The following is a 14,562-nucleotide window of genomic DNA, read 5'->3' on the forward strand; positions in this document are numbered from 1 at the left end:
TTAGTAACTCAGGCTAGTCTCCAATCCTCCTGTCTTAGGCTCTTGCGTGTTAGCATTACAGCCGTGCTACCTCATCTGGCTGGGCTTGGAGTTTTATAGAGTAATATGTTAGTTTTCTATTGCTGTGTTATTACTTAACCATAAACTGAATAATGACTTGAGTTGTACTGTGTACTGTGGTGCAGTTATCAAGGGCAAGGGCGTGCCATAGATCTTAGTGGACTAAATGAGGGCACTGGAAGGGCTCTTTTTTTTTTTTAATTTATTTAAATGTTTAATGTTGTCAGCCATGGTGCTGCACACCTTTAATCCCAGCACTCTGGAGGCAGAGGCAGACAGATCTCTGAGTTCAAGGCCAGCCTGGCCTACAGTGGGAGTTCCAGGACAGCCAGGGCTATACAACAAAACCTTCTCTCTCTTTTTTTTCTTTTTTCTTTTTGGTTTGGAAGGGCTCTTAATTTATATAGTTTTGAGGTAGAGTGGGAATAGAGAGACAGAACCTTTGCAGACTTCTAGAGTAATCCAAGAGCAAGATGGTTGTGGTCTAGATACATGAGGAAGAACATAGTAACAAAGGAAAATGGAATGTAAGAAGCAAGAATAATGATACTTACATCAGCTGACTGCTGGGATAACCTGCTGCTTCTGCTTTGAGTTTAAGGAATTTGTATGTAGAAAGTCTGAATGAGGCACAAGTAAAAAGGAATAGTTTTTCAAAAGATCTAGCAGATATACTGACTTAGGCTTGGCTAAGTAAGATACAGACAAGGGAATTGATGAGAAACTTGAAAAAACATAGACTTCACTCATAGCTATTTTCTTACTTCCTGTATTTAGTGTTAAATGCTCCTTTCTTGCTTACCTCCTAAGCTTCAGGTTTCTGAAATTGCAACTCTTGTGAAATGTCTTGTGCTATATTGGCATGAGTTTTACTGTGTGCTTGCTTATGCTTCCTTATTATATCATCTTCTGATGCTTTGAATGAGAATGAACCCTAACAACTCTCATGTTGAATACTGGTCCCCTGTTAGAACTGTATAGGAAGGATTAGGAGCTGTGGCCTTTTCATAGGGGTGGGTGAGGTTTCAAAATACTATTTCCATGTTGTAAGCTGAGAATGTTCCTTTCCTGGCAGTTTGTTGTTTCAGAATGTGAACAACTGTCATCCTAGGATTTGCCTTTTTTCTAGTTGTGTATCTGCCATTCTGCCATTTTCTTTCTTTTTCTTTTTTTCCCGAGACAGGGTTTCTCTGTGTAGTTTTGGTGCCTGTCCTGGATCTCACTCTGTAGACCAGGCTGGCCTTGAACTCACAGAGATCTGCCTGCCTCCTGGCCTTTCTTTTCATCTTCTTCTTGGTGAAGCGCATATTTGAGTAGCTTTATCATAAAGCTTACAGAATAAGTAAGACACAAACTCAGGCTAGAAATGCTTCTTTGTAATCTTTATATTTGAGATTGGAATTTCCGAGACAGAGTCCCTTTGTCTTTTACCTTCCAGTGTTCTGTTTGTTACCCACCATGGCAACTCATGGCTGTTGGGAGAAAACATTTATGATCTCTACATGGTTTGTGTTCTCAGTTTCACAGTGTGCATTGCTGTGGGATTTTCTTCTGTTTTCCTTGGGAGTTGATGGATCCTTTAGTTAAGGTGCTTCCTTTGTTCTGAGGAACTTCCTATCTGGATCTTAGATACTTGCTTTCTTTTGGGGAATTCCTTTGGTTTGCATTTGGATCCTTTGGAGATTTGTGGTTCTGTTTTTCTCTTCTCCATTACCATCCACATTTGTATGCCGCCTTTTCAGATTTCCTCAGTGAGTCTTTCTTCTCTGTGACATCTTAATTTCCATAGTCTTTTTTTGTTTTTTGAATGAATTTAGAAATATAACATCCCGTTCTTTCTTTAAAGATGTCTTCGTGGCTGAGGTTAATAGTACTCTTTTTTTTTTTTTAAAAGATTTATTTATTTATTTATTATGTATGCAGCATATATGACTGCAGGCCAGAAGAGGACACCAGATCTCATTACAGATGGTTGTGAGCCACCATGTGGTTGCTGGGAATTGAACTCAGGACCTCTGGAAGAGCAGTCAGTGCTCTTAACCTCTGAGCCATCTCTCCAGCTCTAGTACTCTTTTTAATTCTATTCTGTTTCTTTCTCTTTTTTGTACTTATTTTCTTTCTTTTGTCCTTGTTGGTAAAAGCATGTTTATTGAACATGATATGAAAAAGCTAGCTCTATGGAGTCTTTTGCATAGGTAGGGTCCACATTGGTTGGGATTGGGGGCAAGGTTAATAGAAGTTCTCTTGTTTCCTACTGGGCTGCACTGTAAGAGAATTGGATAATATGCTGAATATTGGGAAGGGCTAATTAGAGGCTAATTTCAGCATATGTAGTCTCCTCCCTTTTAATTTTTTTCTCAAAGAAAATCTTAACGGCATCAAAGTGACCTGGCTGGTGTTCTTGAGTATAGACAAATTTCCTTTTTCATTGTACAGATTTTCACTGTACCCTCTCATTATTATCTTCTATGAGTGGGCTCGTTGATTTTTGAGGTGTTTAGCTTCCTTTTCTTTGTTTTTTTTGAGATCTGCCTGCCTCTGCCTCCTTAGTGCTGGGATTAAAGGCAGGCAGATCTCTATGAATTTGAGGTCAACCTGTGTCCACAGAGCTAGTTCCAGGATAGCCAGGAATGTTACACAGAGAAACCCTGTCTCAAAAAAACAAAGAAGTTGTTTCTTTGCCCTGGGGCTAACTTTGCCATAATGAAAGCAAACTTCATAAAGAGTTTCTTCAGTGCCCATCATCTTTGAATGCCAGGAGCAGATGTGTCTCATTGTCATGAAAAACCCTAAGTTAACAAAACATTTTAAATGCCATGTTCTGTAAGTCTTTGAAAGGTTTGAAGACATCTATCTATCTAAAATATATCTCTGTATGATCTAGAAAACATACCTAACATAGCTACATTATTATTATGATTGTACATGATTATTATAAATGACTACTAATCTATGTTTCTTGGTTATCCTATATAGTTTATAATAACAGCTTTCAAAAACTAGAATTTTACCTTACATTTTTAAATGAACTTCATAGGTACAATACCTTAAATGAGTAGAAACATATATATATATATATATATATATATATATATATATATGTATATATGTGTGTGTGTGTGTGTGTGTATATATATATATATATGGTAACAAAACAACCTTAAATTTGCATCAATATACAAAAACCTTTTAAAGAAGAATAGAAATATATAGAGTGTAACAAATAACTTTAAAAATATATCAATATACTATAGTCCTCTAAATAGTAACAAACATGCAGAACCCACTAAATAACCAACAACCATCCACACCCCCCAACTCCTGGGAATGTGGGCATAGTTTTCTCCATCTACTATCTGTGGACGAAGTATCTTTAGGTTCCCAGGGAGAAAATTTTGAAATAATGACCAAGTCCTGGGAAGACCAGGAGTAACCTTTGCTGACACCTGTCAAGATTCAGGAGGTCTCGCCTGATCAAACCTGATCCATATTAACCCTGAAGGAATCTATAGCCTCTCATCTCCTGTGGGAACAAAACTCCAAAGCATTTTTGATTTCCACTTGACAAATTTTTTTTGACTTTTTAAAGGTTAAGACATTCCTAAAGTACACAGGCTGATTTATTTCAACAGTCCCTTTTTCAATTCCAGGTCTCTTTGCAGCTGTCCTTTGCTTTTCAACAATCAAAAAATTTGCAATCAACACAATAACATACAGGATCCAGACATCTGTGTATTTTCCATCTTACATGGCTTTTTTTCTTTTACACTCTCTTTAAAGACTTTATAAACTATTCATTTTTTTTTAATGACTATACCCTTTTTCTTTTCTTAAGCCTACGCACACTGGTTAAACACACTGTAACCTGCTTAGGGGTTTTTACTGTCTGGATCTCTTTTACTGCATATATCTAGTCTTTTTTTGACTGCATGGGCAAACTTTTAAACTGCTAAGATACATCTGGATTCTCTGTGTGGCTCTCTTGGCTGGCTCCACTTGCCCCTCAGGTTGGGAAAGCGAAGGGTGAAACTCTTGGCGGATTGGTTGGAGGTTTGTCTGACCAGGAGCTGTATTCAACCTTCCTAGAGCTGTAGGATGCCAATGCTTATACTGTGGCAGGTGTTGTTACTTAGTTTTTTTGTTCCTACTTAATGTACTGCTGCTCAAGGGTTCAGTGACCGGCAGAAACTATCCAACCAAACCCTTAAGGGAACTGTACCCCTTGTGATTGTTGTTCAGCTTTCTCAGGCTTTACAGAAATATGGCCCTCGTTTGAACGCCAAATTGTTATTTGTTTTTTTTTACTCTTTTGAGGGACCCGCCACCCTGCTCCCAATAAATCACACATGGAGGCTTATTATTACTTATGTATGCCCAGTCTTAGCTTGGCTTATTTTCTAGCCAGCTTCCCTTTAATTTATCCTATCTACCTTTTGCCTCTGAGCTTTTCTCATTCTCTTTCTTCTATAAATCTTACTCTTACTCCATGGTGGGCTGTGTAGCTGGGTGGCTGGCCCCTGGAGTCGTCCTCCTTCTCTGGCTCCTAGATCTTCCCTGCCACCCTGATTTCTCCTATATATTCTTTCTGCCTGCCAGCCATGCCTGTCCTTTCTCCCGCCTTATTATTGGTCATTCGATTAGACCATCAGGTGTTTCAGACAGACACAGTTACACAGCTTCACAGAGTTAAACAAATGCAACATAAACAAAAGTAACACATTAAAATATTCTACTACAACATTCCTTGTTATATAAGCCTCATGTTAGTTTTCCTTGGTTTTAACAAGGAGCCTTTTGCAGCTGAGCCATCTCTCCAGCCTCTCATGTTCTGTTTTAAATGTCTCATTTTAGAAACAAATTTTACCTACTAAAAATCATCTGTGATGAGGAAGAAAAGACTTAGCTGTTTCAGTTTCTTCTGTGGCTGTGACAATACCCTGATAAAAGCAAGTTAAGGGAGAAAAGGCTTATTTGATTCACAGTTCAGCTTATAGTCCCTCTTTGTGGGGAAGTCAGGGCAGCAGGTCCCTGAAGCAGCTGTACATCCACACTAAAGAGACTTCCTAGAAGGACTGTTAGTAGGTGTCTGAGGGGTTCGAGGGAATCGAGGTGTTCTGTTCACTTTGCTTCATTAGGCTCTTTGTCTGCTGTCCAAGGCACATCTCGATACAGTGAGTGTGTCAGATCATACACTCTAAGGAAAGTACCTACCAGTTTATCCTCACTTCAGACACAGGCTGTGCATTAGAGGATATTCAGGGCTGTCTTATCTTCAGATGAGTGAATTGGATATAAATTTGGGGATTACCAAAATAAGCCCAAGTTTTGATAATTTATGTGAAAGACTCTCAGAAACCTCTGTAAGTGCTATTATGATCTGTCTGGAATGACCAAGAGTCACCTTGGTAGTATATGCCGTCACGTCAATCTGAGGCGCCTACCGTGACAGTTGTATTGTTGGAAATCCCCAGGGTGTAGGCATTTCTTCCTAGGAACCAGACAGGCCCTACTTACTGTACAGTGAGCTGAAGCAAAATTTTTTCTTACACATCCCTGCTACTTTTTTCATCGTGAGAAGGTGTCGTGCCCAAGAACTCCTTTCCCAATGTTCATTTATCGTGTCCTTTTGAAATTTCCCATAGTTTTTCTTTTGTTTTCATTTCTTCTGAAATAATTGGATCTGTTCTTTAATTGAAGGGTAACAAGGGCTTTTGCCTACTCTTTAATCTGATTTTATGAAGGATGTTTGGATAGTGATTTACCCAGGGAGATAAATTACAGTCCGATCTGATGTGTTTTGATAGGCATACTTTATTTTCATCTTACAAAGCATAGAGTATAGGTACCAGAAGTTTTATTTAAAGGAAGTGAAATCAGTGGAGCAATTAAATATTAACTTGGTGGGGAGCAATTCTACTAAACTTATGTAAATACTTTTTCAATTAATATAAGTAATTACATTTTTTAGATTAGTTGACAAGGCAAAAATTAGATTGCTTATTCATTTGAGACTTAATTTTGGTTTGTCTTTTTAAAGGTCATAATGGTTGTCTCAACTTGAGCTTTAATTTAATTTCTTGCTTGAAGGTTATTGCATGATATAACATAACTAAACTGGTTTATACAAGGCATAAAAATTGAATTGGCTTTAGGTTTTATACTAATGTACCTTTTATTGTCTTTGGCTTATTAAAGGCATATCTTTATAGAGGAATTAATTAGATTTTAAAGGGATGGTTGATTAAGTTTATTTATTTATGTTTGAGACAGAGTATCATTGTATAGCCCTGGCTGGCCTGTAATTTGCTATTTAGACCAGACTGGCCTTGAACTCACAGAGATCCTCTTTTGCCTCCCAAGTGCTGGGATTAAAGATGTGCCACTATACATGGCAAGATTTATTTTTAATTATATGTTTGTGTGTGTGTGTGTGTGTGTGTGTCTGTCTGTCTGCATGTGATTGTACATGTAAAGACTGCCTACAGAGTCCTGAAGAGGCCATTGGATGCCCTGAAGTTGGAATTACAGTCAGTTGTGAGCTGTCTGACATGGGTGCTGGGACTTAAACTTAGGTCATCTGCAAGAGCATTATGTGCTCTTAACTGCTGAGACAACTCGCAAGTCCCTGGAATGTTACATTTTAAATGTCCCATTTTAAAAATACATTTTACCTATTAAATCCATCTGTGATGACAAGGAAAAGAATAATTGTCCAGTGTGTTATAAGATGTTTTAGTTTCTCTTCCTGTTGCATTGATTTAAAAATACCCTAACAGAAGCAACTTAAGGGAGAAAGGGTTTATTTGGCTCACAGTTCCAGGCTGTAGCCTATCATTGTGGAGAAGTCAAGACAACAGGGACTTGAAGCATGTGGTCACATTATATCCACATAAAGAACTGTGAGTTAATAATGCATGCATATTTGTGCCCAGCCTAATTTCTCTGTTTTCACAATCCTGCATCCCAGCCAAGAGATGGTCCCACCCACAGAAGACAAGTCTTCCCACTTGAGTTATACAGTCAACAACATCCATTACAAGCATGCTTACAGGCCAGGCTGGTATAGCCAGTTCCTCATTGAGACTCTGCCTGATTCTACTTGTGTCGAGTAGACAATCAAAACTAAAGATGACAGCATATATGTAGTTAGCACTCTTAGTCTATTTATTTGTGTTGTCTTTCCCCTCTTTTATTTTGTCCATGTATGTATGTACTCCTGCCATGGCATACATATTGATTGAGGTCAGAGGACATATTGTAGAAGTTGACAAGTCTTTCACCACAAGGATCTCAGGGATAGAACTCTAGTCATCTGTCTTGGTTGGAAGTTTCTTTACCTCCTGCTGAGTCACCAAGCTGGTCCTTTTGAAGGGATTTTTAATAAACTTAGTAGATCTAGTGTGATCTGACCCTTTTCCTGAAGTAAAGGCTACATTAATAGGTTGGATTAGATGGCTTCCTCGGCCCAAGTTATGTAACATATTTAAGAGAATTGAGATGTTTGAAATTTTAGGTGACCATATTTTTTTTGATTAGAAATACATTTACATTCGTTTTTATTTGATAACTTTAATTTGCTTTTTTGTTTTTAGACTTTTTAAAAAAAGATTGATTGATTGAATGAATGAATGAGTGCTCTGTCTGCATGTATGCCTTTATGCCAGAAGAGGGCATCAGGCTCCATTATGGATGGCTGTGAGCCCCCATGTGGGTGCAGGACCTCTGGAAGAGCAGCCAGTGCCCTTAACCTCTGAGCCATCTCTCCAGCCCCCGAAGTTATGTGTTTTTAACAGTCAGTGTCTGGTTTAGTAAGATAACAGCTGCATTTTTATAAGCTGCTTCTCATTCCGTCAAACAAATGACAAAGTCCTGGAAAAGTCATGTGTGCTCACAGCGGCAAGAATGAAAGGCAAATGAAACTTTGCATTATCATTAGAGGTAATTTTCACTTGGCTGAGTCTGAGAGGTTCTTGCTGGGGCCCGAGGTCTCTGGATTACACTTGTGTACTGATACTGTGGTAAATACAAATTTAACTGGCTTACCGTGGGGGAGCTATGCTTCTGATTGCCTGTTTGAGTGGGAATTCTAACTGCCTTCTACATGGTTTCCTTTGCTGTTAACCTCCTGTCCCTATAGCATCCTGTTTTCTGATCTTACAGGACTGTAAGGGTGTAAAATTGCACTTGCAAAGAATGGCGTGCTAAGTCCTTAAGGGGTTCTTTTCTGTACTGTTACTTCACATTGTGGTCCTCTTGCTCCTATTGTCACTCTTTTTTTTCCACTCTTTTGTTTTTGTTTTTTGTTCTGTTTTTTTCTACACAGGGTTTCTCCATGTGGCTTTGCACCTTTCCAGGAACTCACTCTGTAGCCCAGGCTGGCCTTGAACTCACAGAAATCCACCTGCCTCTGCCTCCCGATTGCTGGGATTAAAGGCATGCGCCACCACCGCCCGGCTCACTTTATTTTTTTTTTTTAAGCTTATTTATTTATTATGTATACAGTGTTCTGTCTGCATGTATGCCTGTGAAACACCATGTGGGTGCTGGCAGTTGAACCCAGGTCCTCTGGAAGAACAGTGCTCTTAACCTCTGAGCCAGCTCTCCAGCCCCTTATTGTCACTCTTGCTCATAGTTTTTCGTTGATTTATTTCAGCTTCATCTGAGGTATAAGCAAAAGCCCCTTTTATAAGGGCTTCCTTATGAGCCTGCTGGTCTCAGTCTTCCTTGCTCGGTGTGGAAGTAGTGGATTTCTTGCTTGTATTCAACACCAGCCCTAGCCTTCTTGGGCCCTGCATTGGCCATTGTCTCCACCTGGCTACCACACTCGACACTGATGTGCTTTGCATTGTTTTCATGCTGCCCTCCTGCGTTCACAGCCCCTCTCTTGACTAATTGTTAGTTGCTATTGTCTAGGATAGTGTGGGTTCTAACATTATGTATCTGTTTGTCTTTGTTCTGGAATGTAGGCTCCATTAGGGATGCTTATGCTTGGTTTCATATTTTTAAGACTTGTGCTGCTATGCCGGAAACATCAAGGATGTTGTTCCATATATATGAAGTGATTTCCTGAATTAAATAAATCACTTCTATTATAAAAATTAAAGAAAATTAGTGTCTACTTCTCAGAAATATGTAGTCTGGATTGACAACAAGACCTTTGAGATGAAATAAATTTATAGAAGGTTTGGTGGCAGCCAGGCAGTGGTGGTGCACGCCTTTAATCCCAGCACTTGGGAGGCAGAGGCAGGCGGATCTCTGTGAGCTTGGGGCTAGCCTGGTTCCAGGACACCAGAGCTGTTACACAGAGAAACCCTGTTTCAGAAAACCAAAGAAAAAAAAGAAAAGGGTTAGTGACATACATCTTCAATCCTAGCAGATGCAGGGGGATCATGTGGCTTAAACAACCAAGGGTTGGAGTGTAGCTCAGTGACAGTGCAGTTGACTCAAGTGTGTGACACTCTTGGATTTATCCCCAGCACTGGGGTGTGGGGGAGCAGAGGGAGATTTACAAATGTTTGCCATGTTCATGATGTGACATTAGTACTTAATTTCAAAATAACCAAATGCAGAATCACTTGTGATGGCATGTACGTGTAATCTGAGTACCAAAGGCTGACGCAGGAGGATTGCAAATTTGGAGCCAGCCTAGGCTATATAGCGAAAGACAAAGACAAAATGATAAATTATCCCAGTTACTAATGACTGCCTCTCATGACAGTATGAAATGGTTATTGGCTACAGTTACATGTTTCAAATCATTTATATATAATGGTCAACTTTTAATACACTTTGCCCTTTGAACTAAGATCTTTGTTTTAAAATAAGCTCATGTGTTTATGTTGGTAACTAACTTCCTAAATTTACCAATATAGGGCAAAGCATGTTTAGTCCAGCAAATATTGGCCAACCACGAAAGACAACACTCTCTCCTGCCCAATTGGATCCTTTTTATACTCAAGGAGATTCTCTGACTTCAGAAGATCACCTCGATGACACTTGGGTGACTGTGTTTGGGTAAGGTTTATGGACCTTTTAAAAACATAGGCCCACGCAGTATTTGGTCATATTGTTGAACAGTGCAGAAGCTTTGAAAGACTTGGACAGCAAACACACATACACCTACTACTAGATTCTACAACTATGAACCGTTGGCAACATTTACCTCGTCTTATCAGTTAATTTCTGTTGCTGATGTGTTTCATACTGAGCGGCAGACAGCAGTGTGTATACTGTTCGTATCCTGGATATTCTGCATTTTCTAGTGGCTCCTTCTGTGCTTAAGTAATCTTCTCAGCTGCTTGAACTGGCAGTGCTGAGATACATTTATGTTCTGTGTCACCAAGGTGGCACACTCTAGTCAGACTTTAATAATAGAAATGTGGTGACACTCCTAGATGCAAAGAACAATTTTTATTGCTATAATAATGTAAGCACCTTAGAAATACCAGTAAATCTTTTACTTTACACAGATGAGGGAAATGAACTGTAGACAGAAAAGTGGTTTCTTCAGTGAATCACAACTCATTAAATAGCAAGAACTTCAGAAACTAAGGACTTTTGATATCAGTTTGGTCTTTACACTAAACCACATGTAGATTATTTCTCAAAGTGTGATTGCCTCACTTATATTAGACCTTACTGTGTTCGTTTTGGGAGTAGGATATATAAAGATAACACATAGGGCTCCTTGAAGGAAGAATAAATAATGGATAATAAATGTTTATTGGGTTTTATGCATTTAACATTTAAAAATTCAAAATGTGTATAAGAGTGCATGGTGGAAAGTCTTACATCCTGTTTTTATTCCCAGCTGTAACTGGCCTTTCTCTTTAAGGTATGATGGCCACTGCTTTGAAGGGATTTTGCACGTTACTGACTGCTTTAGTGAGAAGCAGGGCAACCACATTCCTTTGCATTCTTTGGAAGCCTTGCAAAGCCCCATGTCCCTGGCATTTGAGTTGGCTGCTTGATTCTGCTTTTCAGTGTTGAAATATTCTGTTTTTTCTCATAAAGTAGGAGCACTGCTGAGTGTGCATGTCGATTTCTTAGGCTGTTTTTTGAAAAAGTACTTGAATTACTTCTAGTGTTTTAAAAAATACTTAAGATTTTACAATGCTGTATCTTATTACTTTTATATTATAACTATTTTATATGTGTTTACTGAAGCATTTTTTTAAGGAATAAAACTTTATTTTGATCATTTAAGGGAAGTATTTCCGAGATACATTATATGTTCCTTTGCTTGTTTAACTTCCATCAACGTGGGGCCATAGTAATAAAAATAAACAAGACATCCATTGTCTTGGATGATCGCCTTAAGAGTAGGAGACTTTTAGATTTTACTGAAAGTGACCCTAGAGTCTACAAACTATGCCTTATTTCTCAAATGCCATCTTCACATGCAATCATTATTTTCCTTTTCGTTTTTGTACACTATTTATTTGTTACTTTTTTGGAACAAAAAAAAAATCTCATATCCAGAGATCTATAAATAAATAAAAATGAAATTTCAGTTCTGAATTCAGTGTTTTATTCACATTGTTGGAGGTGTGGTTGAGACAGGATCTTACTCTATCCTTGGCTTCCTGGACTCCTAGAACTAAGAGATCATCCTGCCTCTTTCTCCTGAGTGCTGGGATTAAAGGCATGTGCCATGGTCCCTGATTTACTTATATAGATTTTTTTTTTTTTTTTTTTTTTTTTTTTTTTTTTTTGGTTTTTCGAGACAGGGTTTCTCTGTGTAGCTTTGGAGCCTGTCCTGGAACTCACTTGGTAGCCCAGGCTGGCCTCGAACTCGCAGAGATCCACCTGCCTCTGCCTCCCGAGTGCTGGGATTAAAGGCGTGCGCCACCACCGCCCGGCCTTATATAGATTTTAATGTGTTTAATTTCACTTTTTTTTGTCTGTGTGTGAGAGACTTCCCTCCACCCACCTCCCTCCCCCTTGAACTGTTTAATTGAAGTTTCAGGTTAATATATATTAGTAGTTTAAATTTTTTTAAAGCTATGTTTTCTATACTGGTAATAGCTGTTACTATTTTCAGACAAAAGCACTTCATTATTTGGACTACAAAAGTAATCATACCTTATTGTAAAATATTCAAACTGTGTAAGACTTAATAAAGTATTCTCTTAAAGATATAGCTGTTAAAAATTTGAATATCACCTTCAAGTAATTTTGTAGTAATTTAATAATTTTCAAGTAATTAATATCATTGTTATTGATGCTAGATTTATTTTTGAGTGTCATCCTTTTAATTTTTTAGTTTTGTTACTGATGCTGAGTTTTATTTTTAAGCACTAAATTCCAGAAATCTTAAGGTGATGCACAGTGCAGAGTGATACAGTTTTATAATGTTAAAAATTTCCCTTTCTAGTCACACTACACCTAATGCTTATAAAAATATACATTATGTGTATGTGCAGACCTGCATCTGGCTAACTGATGAAGGGCTGTGGTAATAAGCTATGGGAGAAGGAATTTCAAAGATTTCAGAGATGGGCTCTGAAAATGGAGAATAGCTGAGTCAAAAGTAATTTTAAGGTATGGCCTTTGAGTGACTGATATAATAGAGGAAGTATGGTATGGTAGTTTGCTTTTGTATTGATATTGGAAATTGACAGTTTTGTCTGGGCAATTTTTCCCCCCAGGTTTCCACAAGCATCTGCTTCTTATATATTATTACAGTTTGCACAATATGGGAATATCTTAAAGCATGTGGTAAGGCTTACTCATATTTTTTTCTTCAATTAAGATTTTGATTATGAAAAAAAGTTATAAATTGAAGAACACTACTTCTGAATTTTGTCTTTTTTCTAAATTTAAATTTAGTTTTTATTTTCAAAGAACACATACTGTGGAGTCTAGAAGACTCAAACGTGCATAGTGTTTGCTAAGAAGGAATAGTTCAAGAGTTGAGAGTGTCAGGGTCCACCCTCCCTTCTTAAATAGTTCACAGCCTCCTAGGATTAATAATATGTCTCATATTACATGAATGTTTTCCTCTTAAGCTTTATTGGGAGCAGAGGAAGGGGGGAGCCCAGAGCTGCTGGAGTCTCCTAAGAGCTCTTTATCCGACAGCGGCCTTCAGAGATGCTTGTACCATATGCAGGCCATACCCAGACTGCATTTCTGTTACTTCAGTTCTTCTACACAAAGTCATGTTTATGAATATAGCCTTTTAGAATTTCATAATAGCTGCTAATAAAACTTTTCTGTAGGAGATAATTCCTCTGAGAGTTACTTTTACTTTTAGGGAATATTTGCCACATGTTCTATGTTAGAAAGTTGAGATCTGGATCGGGATTAGTGAAGCTGTTTCTATGGGATTTTTCTGAATTCTATTATGCAGCTTTTTACGGGGTACCAAATAAAAAAGTGAAAGTCAGTTTTGTCTCCATGTTTGTATGTCGGGTATGGGTTTCGTATCTTAAGAAATAACTTGGTTCTTTGCAGATGTCCAACACAGGCAACTGGATGCATATTCGTTACCAGTCTAAATTACAAGCCCGGAAGGCCTTAAGCAAAGATGGGAGAATATTTGGAGAATCCATCATGATTGGTGTCAAGCCATGTATAGATAAAGTAAGTTGTGGGTGACTTAAGGAAAAGAACTTCTTAGTCTGTATGAAGAGCACAGATAAGTGTTGGCATTAGTGTTTGCCCCTGAGCCTCACTATACTTCTTTCTGTTAGTTTATAAAGTGGTATTTATGGTAACATGGTTCTGCAGTGGACCAGAAGTAATCACAGGACGTTAATCTGTCTTCATCCCTTCAGTTTTCAAAAAGAAAGGTCTGGAGAGCCTAAGTAACTTGTGTGGAGTTGTTAAAGTGAGGCCTGGAGTTTAGACTCTGGACTACTAACCTACTCTGATCTTGCTCAGAGCAGCATCAGGTTCCATAAACTGTAATGACTGGTGCTGTTTCCACATAGATGCTAACTAAAGCCAAGGCTTTCTGATACTCATTTCTGTGTCAGAGTCTTTACAGCTTATTTTATATGTACTTACTTTTTCAATATTAGTGAGTAAAATTTAAACTTTTCATGTGGCTTAAAAAGTCAGTGTGAACATACTTGAAGAAAGTGTATGCAAACCTCTCCCTGAATGTTAGTTACATACTAGTAACGTTGCTTGTTGTCGGTACACACGGAAATCAAGCAAAGCAGGTGGTGTTTCTGTCTTAGACTCCTGAAGGGAAACCTGAATAGGAAAGGATACTGAAAGTCTGAGGCTCCTGAGAGGACTCGGAGAGTCCTCTTTTCCATAGGGATAGCTAATGGCACAACAGTAATTGTACAATTACATGTAAAATAGTTACAGTTTTTCTTTTGTTTTGTCCTTGCTGGCTTACCATAGGGTCTGCCCTGAGATGCTTCTAAAAAAGATTTCTTACATGTATATCATATACTTTGATCCTGTTCATCCCCATTCCTCTCTCTTGCCTCCTTCTCTGGAACCCTGTTTCTTCCCCAAACATCCATTTTGCTCAGAGATTCTTGT

General features: G+C 38.3%; 1 protein-coding gene across 4 annotated transcripts in view; it reads left to right on the top strand.

Annotated features, from left to right (window-relative positions):
• Nucleotides 1-14,562, top strand: part of Nup35 (nucleoporin 35) — a 31,672-nt gene that overhangs the window by 15,179 nt on the left and 1,931 nt on the right. For all 4 annotated transcript variants that reach the window (XR_013050560.1, XR_001576766.3, XM_042275555.2 and 1 more), the window contains exons 5-7: nt 9,933-10,074; nt 12,711-12,780; nt 13,516-13,644. Coding sequence is in view for 2 of the 4 variants with exons in the window: in XM_042275555.2 (XP_042131489.1) it covers nt 9,933-10,074; nt 12,711-12,780; nt 13,516-13,644 (341 nt within the window). In the remaining 2 variants the exon portion in view is untranslated. The remainder of the gene's footprint in view (nt 1-9,932; nt 10,075-12,710; nt 12,781-13,515; nt 13,645-14,562) is intronic.

Source organism: Peromyscus maniculatus, chromosome 4 (genome assembly GCF_049852395.1).
Source record: "Peromyscus maniculatus bairdii isolate BWxNUB_F1_BW_parent chromosome 4, HU_Pman_BW_mat_3.1, whole genome shotgun sequence".
Taxonomy (NCBI): domain Eukaryota; kingdom Metazoa; phylum Chordata; class Mammalia; order Rodentia; family Cricetidae; genus Peromyscus; species Peromyscus maniculatus.